General features: G+C 35.1%; 1 protein-coding gene across 7 annotated transcripts in view; it reads left to right on the top strand.

Annotated features, from left to right (window-relative positions):
- Window positions 1-1,238: 1,238 nt before the first annotated feature.
- golga3 (golgin A3) overlaps window positions 1,239-10,667 on the top strand; it is a 158,303-nt gene continuing 148,874 nt past the window's right edge. For 4 of the 7 annotated variants that reach the window (XM_051921260.1, XM_051921258.1, XM_051921259.1 and 1 more), the window contains exons 1-4: window positions 1,394-1,554; window positions 3,085-3,344; window positions 8,218-8,487; window positions 10,243-10,355. In XM_051921260.1, the coding sequence (XP_051777220.1) occupies window positions 3,218-3,344; window positions 8,218-8,487; window positions 10,243-10,355 (510 nt within the window). In that variant the 5' untranslated portion in view covers window positions 1,394-1,554; window positions 3,085-3,217. Of the gene's footprint in view, window positions 1,555-3,084; window positions 3,345-8,217; window positions 8,488-10,242; window positions 10,356-10,667 lie in introns of all 7 variants that reach the window. The other 3 variants (XM_051921257.1, XM_051921261.1, XM_051921262.1) reach the window with 3 other exon arrangements.

The following is a 10,667-nucleotide window of genomic DNA, read 5'->3' as shown; positions in this document are numbered from 1 at the left end:
TTCTTGTCTCCCGTAGATTAGTAACGGTGATACAAGTGATTGCAGGACCATTCATTGAAGTCAATACACACATACATACAACCACAACAGGTTCAGAAAGTATTCAGACCCCTCCACTTTTTACACACTTTGTTAAAATGTGTTAAGCTTCTTGTTAAAATCATTTTTCCTCACCTCCAACAACACTCAATACTTGAGAATTATAGAATAAAAACAGGATTTCACAATTTAAAAAAAAGTATAAAAAACAAAAAACTGAAATATCACATTGATTCAAGTATTCAGACCCTCGCTGCCCTTTGGCAATGATTCCAGTCTTCTTGGTTCTGACATGACAAGGTTATAATTTTTTCCTCTACTTGGTCAGAACAAAAAATGTGCAATTAATTACAACAATTGCATTTATTTTTTTGACGTATGTTTCACAATGCCAGAATGTCAGCCAGTTAGTCGTTTTCCAACCCGCTATATCCTAACACGGGGTAACGGGGGGTCTGCTGGAGCCAATCCCAGCCAACACAGGGCGTAGGACACACACACCAAGCACACACTGGGGACAATTTAGGATCGCCATGCCAGAATGTTCTACTGTTAAATAAAATAGTTTTGTATCACATCTGTGTTTTTTTGCTTTGTTTTTTGCAATAAAGTAAAACAGCTTAATGATCATCTTCCAAAAGTAGTGATTCCATCATTTTTCCCATGCATTGTACTAGTGACTGGCCGTGAACTGGTCCTGTGAAGGCGCACTCCGCTCCACTGCTACTGAATGTATAGATCAGAAAATGAATTATGAATAACTAACGCATGTAATGATTTGATGCCATTGTGTAGCTGGTTGCTGCCTGCTTGTATTCGGGCGGAATTACTACAAAGTTTCAATGTTAATTATTTGTTATGCATCTTTGGGCAAAATATCTTTGGGGCATTTGTGCATGATCGGTTTACAATTGCCATCGATCCTATATCGTCTTTAAAACACGAACAAAATTAATGCATTTGTCATATTTAATAATTTCATCCTCTGTAATAAGTATACCTATCAACGACACTGATCATCAATATTACTGAGTCGTTGGTTTTGCAAAATGTACCGATCAACACTGTGTCATAAGCAACTCAACCACACACACACACCACCCTTTGGCCCACCGCCCCTTTGAGCGGAAAGGAAGGTACATCCAGTAAATATCTTCCGTACGAGCCACGGCATACAAGTCATTTGTTCCACTGGTCTCCGGTCTTAGGTCTCGACGTGCGTCTTTCAGCGGGATACTTTTAGAAAGTATAGTTTTTTCCGTACGCTAAAGAGAAGTTGATTTGTATTTGTTATTGTTCTGGCACCCAACCCTTGCACATACAGAACGAAGGATCAACACATGATGTTGCAGGAAGGAGCGAAAAAGTGAGTGGACCGGGGAGCCACGTCAGGGGACTGAAGTCGTGTCGATGTATGTGATAAGTATAAGGAAAAAATACTCCGACAAAGTGGAAACATTTCAAATTAGCCGAGGGCATACGGCAAGCAAAGGCAGGGGATGAAGGATAAAGAGGGTCAGTGGTTTTTGGATATTTTGTTTAAGGGCGGAAAGTATATCCTCGTGTTCCACCCTTGTACTTCTTGTGTTTATTTTCAGTCGTCGTTAAGCACAAGGTTGTTGTTTGAATTTTAATGCAACTTTTCCGTAAGGACACTTATTTCAATAAATGCATTTGTAATCTAAATTGAATATAGTTTAGTTGCCAGCATGTCAAGACACTGTTTTCCGTTGTTTTTTTCATATTTTATGTGACATATTTTAATATTGCAGGAGGTGCAGTTAGAAAGGCCTTTTAAATCACATAATCGAGCCTAATACATACGTTTCACATAGTCAACGAGATCAGTTATCCTTTTCAGACTCGTATATGTACTCAAAAGTTGTATGTGTCATGATGCTTCACGTGTTGTCATTGAGCTCCGTGGTTTGGGACGGCGTCAGGCTCACTACGTGACTCCGTTTAATGCAATGGGATGTTGTCAGGTCCAGTCAATGTAAATGCACCGGCTGTTGTTCATTGTTTCAGTTGTATTTGACCTTTTCCTTTTTCTCTTACTGTGTATCACTTATATGTTTGTAACGTAATGGCAGATTTCCCCCCTGGGGCGGGATGTATGTCAGACAGACAGACAGACAATCAATCAATCTAGAGACAGACCCATGAGTTATTGTATTGCAATTAAGACTGAGCCCAAGGCTCTGATTACAATTTCATAGAATTTTCCAGTCAAAAAATCTACAAACTGCTATTATGAAGGATTCTCCATTTTCAGACACATTGTTCCATCACCCTTTTGTGTCATTTGGTTTTAATTATTCTTGCAAAGTGTACTTTTTACCTCATGAGATAAATTCTTGAGTATTGATTGATTTAAATACATTTAAAAATGTAGTGTATAAAGTCATGCACTACAGATACTTGACCATTCATTGTATATTTTATTTTTACCTCCACCTAGCACATTGATTAATGACTTCCACCACTTTAAAAGTGTAAATGTTACAAATATGTTTCAAACATCCCTTTCATGCCGTGTAAACAAATATGGTAGTTTTGCATGGATTCTTGTTCTTAACACTGGTCCAGCTAGTTAGTGTAATGTATTTATGTAATGCTTCTAGAATCTGTTATCTCCTAGGTTATTGAGCCTTACTGTCACAATACCTTAGGTTGGTACATTTTTTGTGCTACTAGAATATTATTACTTGAAAGCTGGTAAGTGACATACCATGAACACATTGGATATTGCAAATGAACTTACCAGTCTATTGCATTTTGCATGTAATGGTCAAGTGTGCCTTCTCCAAACTGGTTAAGAAATGTTAATCCAAAGAGAAAATACTGTATATAAAAGACAAAAAAACATGCTGGCTGTTGTGGAATATGTACAGTATATATAAGTGTACTTCTATGTGTGTACTATGTATGCGAGTCTGTATGTGTTTCTTTTCGTTGTTTTACTTTTTCTTTTTGTGTATCTGCATGGACAACTAGTGAAAAGCTTTCAACAAGTTAATTACATATCTTGCTCAAATTTCACAGAAAGATGACTAGCTGAAAATGGTGTGCAAAACTGAACATCATTGCAGCCGAGGTACTGCAGCCTGTGGACAATAGAAAACTGTTCTTTTTGAATTTAAAAAGAAGTCTCCAGCAGATTCTTATTCTCGGTACAATGGAAATGGCACTAAATTACCAAGATTCTGAGAAGACTGACAGCCTGTGTGCTGTTGAAGTCAGCAGTGAACTGCAACAACCAGAGGCTGTTGAAAATAGTACATCAGTGGCAAATGGACTAATAGGTAAGGATTTATTTTTTCCCCAAATTCTATTCTAAAAGAAAAATATGTGCCTGGAAGCATCACTATTGCTTGAGTTTCAAATATGTGTCTCTTAGTGGTAGTACAATAGAGGCCATATGTCCACATTGTGGTAGGAAATAGTGAAATATGTGCTGAAAAAGAATGTGAATTTTAGTTTTGGTTGTATTTTATCAAGACATGTGAAGAGTAGATGAAGAATGTCTACCAACTGAATTTTGATGCCATAGCTCACTAGAATTGCTCTTTAGTAAATTTGACACATGCTAAGAAGTGGTTTCATCAGTGCATCATATTTATATAGAAAATATATTTGTTCACCCATCAATTCATTCATCCCACTTAGTCCAGTTTTTAGGGATGTAGCAAGTATCATCCAAATGTAGGAATTCCATATAGCGTCTGTCAGAATTCAGATCCAATATTTATAATCACCCTCTCCATTTCTATTATAAAGCAATGTAAAATTAAGCCATAAGTAAAATAAATGGTCATTAATACCCATGAATTTAAGATTATTTTTTACATTTTAAATGAGATATACTTATTAAGAATAACTAGTCATAATTTATAAATAAATGGCTTTCATTCCTAAATTTAGTTTCAGGACTGTGAACATCTTAATCTTTATGTGCATGTTATATTCATAAAACCAATGGGACTGTTCTTCTCAATTTGCCAACCATCACATCATAGTAAACATTGTTTGTTGAATGTTTTCATCATTCTTATTTCTGAAGACAGTTATATATTCTTAATTTGTTTGTTTTTGTTGCAGAAGATGTAATATCTTAATATTAGTTACATTTCTTTGCTTTATGTTTTGTTATAAAAAAAAAAAATCATAAAAAAGAAAAATGGATGCAGCAAGATCTTAAAAAGCATCAGAACCTATTCTGGTGCCCTTCTAATTACTGGTTTATTTTGACTGTTAGTCAGTTTGTAAAAATCAGAAGTAAATGATTTCTAATTGTACAGTAGTAGCTGAGGTCTACTTTTTTTAGTACTTGGATGGTTGTTTTTGATGCATACAGTATCCACTGTTGCTTCTTGTACATTCTAGCTTAGCTTTCAGATCTTGATTTCCACTGACATGATTTACATTTAGATATCATGTTTCACACTTTTATGCATTGTGCAAATAAAGGAGTACATAATATCAGGGTGTGTCATTTTGCCTTGGGAGAAGGACATTTGGTATTTTCTAGAAAAGCAAGTTGTACTACTTTTTGTGAAATTTTCCACTTTTGTGTATATGTACACTTGGTAGTTTTAAACTGTTCTTGACCTTCCACATTGCTGTGTATTCTGATTCTATTCCTCGCCAGCTACATATGCAAACAAATGATTTTAGTTGTGTTGCTTTTCCATCCATCCATATTCTGTCCTCTTCATACAATTCAGGACTGTGTGGTAACAACCCTTGTGCACAAGGCAAGAAACAACTTTGTACTGGTCAGTTGCAGGGCACACTGTTGCAAACTCGCTGTACTTGCTTAACCTGGGACAGTTTAGAATGCATGTGTAAAATGTGACCGTGACGAAGAGCAAGCAAAATGTACATGGAGTAACATCGTGTGGGTTTCTGTTTCCATTTTGTTTTAGACTCTTTGTAGAACATTAAAAATCTGCTACTGTATATGTGATTTTTTTGTGACATTTCCAAAAGATATTGTATACCAATTGAATAGCATTACAAACAACATGAAACCTGTTTTTAAATGAGATCAAACATGTTTAATTAGCACATACATTTTGTCTGATTGTTTAATTTACTTCCATTTTTTGTTTACAGCCACACTATCAACAACAATCCCATCTGGTCTGGATGGATGTCTCATTTATAATCTCTAGCCAAAAATACATATACACTTATGTAATAATGTATTCAATACATAATGAAGTTTTTGAAGATATATGTGTAGACGTTTTTGTAAGGTTTTTCAATCCTACTGTATGTCTTTTTATCATGTCTTCTGGTCATGATGTTAGTGTTAACCTACAAAGGTCTTTAAACATTAATGTCAGTATGTGTCCTATCCATTCTGGGGTTCAACAGAGTGGTGAAGTGGTATCACATAATTGCCAGTAACATTAAGTAGCACAAATGATTACTGCAATTAGTCAAAATTCATATAGACTCAGAATTGTCAATAATAGCTTTCTTTGTTTAATAATAAGTCATTACATTTATATAGCGCTTTTCTCAGTACTCAAAGCACTATCCACACAGGGAGGAACCGGGATGGGTTTACAACTTTGATGTAAATGCAGAGTCTAGTGGGTTAGCTTTTCAGTTGGCAAGTAGACAATGCCAGAATATCCAAGCCCTATAGGTGATGTTTCTGACTCCCAACAGTGCTCTATTTATCTGCCTTCATCTTGTTATTGTTATGTACTCTCTGAAGTATGAGTGTTTTAAAGGATTTCATGAATGGTTGTTTGATGGATGGGGACTCAAAATTTAAAATGGAATCTGATGTAATCCGCATATGTAAGGAATATAAGACTACATTTCCAAATGACATTACCTAATGGCAAAACATACAGAAAAATAAAAATTTACCAAAGCACTTACAAATTAGACGACATAACTAACTGAAGTCTGGTCTGAGGAATACTGTCATTCGTAAAATAAACATATTTCAAGTGATTTCAGTATAAAGCAAACACACAAAGAACTGCAAATGGCACTCCATCTCAATTTGTCTGCATGTTGTGATGCTTGATGGTATCTGTATCATAATTGTAACGGGTAAAGCACAATGACTGTAGCATTTCCTTAAATAAAGGATATTAAAATAAACTATCAATTCCTATAAAACTTATTCAATTATTTGGCATTTTTGCTCATTTTATTCTATCACTTAATGCAACCATAACATACTGCATTTTTGCCATTGATTAGCACACAATCTAGTACAAAATTCCTCAAACCCTCTGAAATTATAATGAACACAATAATAACATGCTAAACCCATTCAGTTAATATTTGGTAGAGAAAGTTTTGACAGAGGTTAAAACCCTGAGCACTTTAGGTGTTGCCCAATCTTACCACAACTGTTCACATGGAGTGGTCATGGTATGTAACTGTTCAGTGTTTCCCTCATATACTCATTTGGTTTACAGTCTAAGCTTTTCTGTGTCTTTCAAGAAGGTTGTGGTTTTAATATGATATCAAGTATAAATCTAAGGATTCTAAATGTGCAGAGAGCTGAAATGTCATAAATTTAATGTGTTCTGTGTGGCAGTTGCTGCCTGCCGCTGCTGTCAGCACAGGTGGAAGCCCCAGAAGCACATAGTGATTAATAACTGGGTCGGTTAGTAGATTACGTTGACAATAGTATACATTATTAACAAAATTAAATAATGAGTTTAAAGTGGACATTTCGAGATTAAAGCCAAAATTTCCACTGTAAATCACAAAATATACATTTTCACTGTGTCTCTAATTTTTTTTCTCTGTGGCTCGAAAACTCTTCCATACATTCTGATGCTGTTGTGAAGGTGCAGACCATTAAAATGTATTGCGTCATTATGTTGAGTAATATGTGACGCTTTAAAACAAAAGCACCACGAATACATTTGTATGTCAGCATTTCGCTTCATCACATTGAACCATTTATCAAACATCGAAGCACGCACACTGATCTGAAAAGCGGTTTGCAATCACATTTTGATAATAACCAGAGATTCTGACATCACGTTCCAACTTGAACACAATGCACCCAGAATCCCCCGTGATTTTTTGCTGGTACTGCAAATCATGCACACGTCATGTTAATTTCTGAGGAAGTGCTCAGAGGGGGCATCAAATGTACTCTGGGAACGCATGACAGCCATGATGTGTGCCCATATAAACCAGACCGTCTGCTTTATGGCATCAAAGCCAGTTTTTTTTTCCCTTTTTTCATTCAAATCTGTCACTGTGAGCACAACTGGAAGCTACTTTGCAAAAAAAAAAAAACTTATAAAAATACAAGGTAAATTAAACCTAAAACAAACTTGAAGACTTCTGCAAACTACTGATTGGAGAGTTACCTTGCTAGGAAACTAAATATACAAAAAAAAATTATTTATTTTTTTTATGGAGAACAGTCTAGGTTAGGAATTCCTTTTTTTAGAATATGTTTCAATTGAAGGTGTTGCTATCCAATAATACACTTAACTAAAATAACTGACACAATTATAACTTATTTTTTTTAATTACTGTTATTTGTTAAATGTAATAGGTCATTGATACCTAGCTATAAGCAAAACAACAGTAAACAAAGTGAGAGTGGTGGGGAAGCATTTCTTTTAAGAGAACGTTCTCTGAGAAAATGAACTGATAAAAATGAAAATCATGTTGTCTCCCACACCCTCACCACTAACTTTTTTTTCCCTGTATTATATTTTTGTTTTGCAAATTTACATTAAAGGATCATTTGTTTGAAAACTCACTTTAGTCAACATTTTGTAGACACATTTTTGACAGAATTAAAAGTGACATAATGAATACTAAAGCTAGCAGCTGCTGTAACATTTCAGGAATCAGACCAAAGTTGAGGTGGGAAAGTGAAATACCAAAAGATATGTTTTTCTTTTTTATAAGGCACAGTATGTACTTTTGTCTGATTGTATTACACATTTTCATAAAGCCCATCATTCTTTGTTTTAAGCTATATTTGTAACAAATATAAATATGCGACTGATAAGGGAAATGCTTTTTTGGTATGTTTTCAGTGTTTATGATTATACATATGATCATCACCAAATTTTGCAAATATTCAACATTTACCATAATTGTTTAATGTAAATTTTTCATTACAAGTAATTAAGTCATCTTTTATGTTTTGCATCGGTTTAATTTCAGGCTCTCTGATTCAAGCAGACCTGCTGCAAAAAGGAGGCCAATCTCTTGGTGAGGGAGGTCCTGTTGGCATGACACAGAACTGCCCCAATGGACCCTTGTCCTTAACTCAAGATAGTCACTCCAGCAGCCTCCAGAGGGCAGAGCTATCTTCAGGTGTGGCCGCTTACAAGCTAACGAAGTCTCAGGGAGTTAATTCTGAGGGTACTGTTAAGAAATGGGATGCTTTGCAGTCTCTCAGACTAAGTATACCCTTGCAAGAAACTGAATTGTGTAAGCATCTGCACAAAAGAGCATCCCTTCCCCTTTTTCATTATTCAAACTGTTTTTTCCCTTTAAACACTAACCCCTGTTTACATTTTGCCTGTGCTTGCAAATGGGAGGGAGAGGCCATGTCCTTGGGTTTTACTTATTAAACTCCACTTATATAAGCAAATGCCTGCTCTTACCCGTTTCCCCTTTTCAGTTACACCTGGTGTAGAAAGTTTTAAATCTCGACAGTGAACGCTGAAGCTAACAAATTTAAAATCAGAATAGTTCATTTTGAAGTTACTGCTGAATGTTTGATAAATAGGGTTAGGTGTCTTGCTTATTCAGATTCCAGTGACATTTGAAAGCCTTTGCAATTTAAGAGTAGTACTGCATGTGATTTCTAAACATTTTGGCTACCCCATTACAATCTGTAATGCATGTGAAGATCTGCTTTTTGATATTGTTACCACTTTCTCTTGTAAATGCACTTAAAAGGCTTTAAGTCTTAGTTTTTGCTATTAACACCTGGTTGCACTGGTTATTTTTTTTTTTTTTTTTTGTCTCAAGCGTATTACTGTTAAACTTATTTAGAAATTTTAAAATGATCAAATATGTCTGACTTTTCAGTGATACTCCTGTTTTAATAAATGGAAAACATTGTTTTGACTTCCATGTCAGATACAGTTTGTCTTATGACAGCTTGCCATTATTTAACATTTGAAGAGGGTCACATTTTATAAGTGTAGGGCTAATTTTTTAAGAAAATCTAGGTGGCATTAGTTGACTGTTTGTATATCTGGTAAAACAAGCAGTTGTGAGGTGCAAAATCACTGCTAAAGTGCTTTGGTATACTTGGAGATTTGATTCATTCTTTTTAATCAATTATTAATGGTTTGCATGGGAGAAGAGAGGGACATAGTTTTCTTGGGAGGAGTGGAAGAGGGAAATAAAGTAGAAAAAAAGAATTGTGTGTGTTTGTTCTTGTAGTATGGATGGGGAAAGAGTCTTTGTAAAGATATGAAAAGGAAAATAAAAAAAAAAAGTCTTTTGAACCAAGGGCAGTTTTTGGTGCAGTTGTATCTGAGGTTTGGGGGTCTGAGATGTCCCCAATTGGCTACAGGAACCATAGTTTTCCATATGGTGTAGTAATTAAGCTCAAAACGTTTAAATTTATCATTAACACCTCATTCACTTGGACTAGTTAAGTCAAAGGGATAAAATAGGAGTGGAGTGGTGATGCCTCACAGTTATCTAGATAAGTTTTATATTGCCTATTGAAGCCTACTCATCTATAACAAGCTCATATCCCTCCCCTTGGAATACCAGAGTACCTGCTGCTTTTTATTCCAGTCAAGTTTAACTTGAATTAAGGTGCAGCACCATTAATACAACAGTAATTTAACTGACACTTGTTTACTTAAATGTTATGTTTTAAAAAAATAATATGCTGATGGTGACTAGAGTATTCTTGGCAACAATTAAATATTATATAGGCAAATATTCCGATAGCATCTTAACTAATTATTAATCATTATAAAAGAGCATTTTTATTATATTATTTTTTTCCTGCAAAGCATGTTTCAGAGCGTTGTGACTAGCTCATAGAGCTGTCCAAAAATGTAAAATTATACTTTTTGAATTTGGTTTTGTTCGTCTAGTTTATTATCTCAAACTAGCTGTTACACTGCATGTCTAAAGTAAACCATCTGTGCATCCTTTGGTTTTTGTACATGTCAGTATGATGGTGTAATTTTCCAGTGTTCATTTTACCCGTAGGTTCTCTGGAGCCGTCTTTGGAGCTGGAGAATGAGGAGCAGATTAGACTACAGGCACGGCGCCGACTGGAAGAACAATTGAAACAGTACAGAGTCCAGAGACACAAGGAAAGGGTAGGTTGCTCTAAACTGCAGGATATATGCAAATACCCTTTAGATTTTATTATTTCTTATGTTAATTAATGATGCCTAGATGGGTCCTGTAAATATTTTTAGGTTTTCTGGATTATACAGAGGGAAATAAATATCTAAAATACAAGTATGGTTTGCACACAATAGCCTTACTTAATATAGAACAAAACTACTTACCACCCACTTTTTTAGGAGCTCTTTAACATCCATGCTGTTCATTACACAAAACTGTGATTCTTCTCTTATGATGCTAACTGCTGAAATTATGGAAAGTAGTGAAATTGTGGCTGATTA

Source organism: Erpetoichthys calabaricus, chromosome 18, assembly GCF_900747795.2.
Source record: "Erpetoichthys calabaricus chromosome 18, fErpCal1.3, whole genome shotgun sequence".
Classification (NCBI taxonomy): domain Eukaryota; kingdom Metazoa; phylum Chordata; class Cladistia; order Polypteriformes; family Polypteridae; genus Erpetoichthys; species Erpetoichthys calabaricus.
The sequence above is the reverse complement of the archived record's forward strand: the minus strand, read 5'-3'. Positions and strand labels throughout refer to the sequence as shown.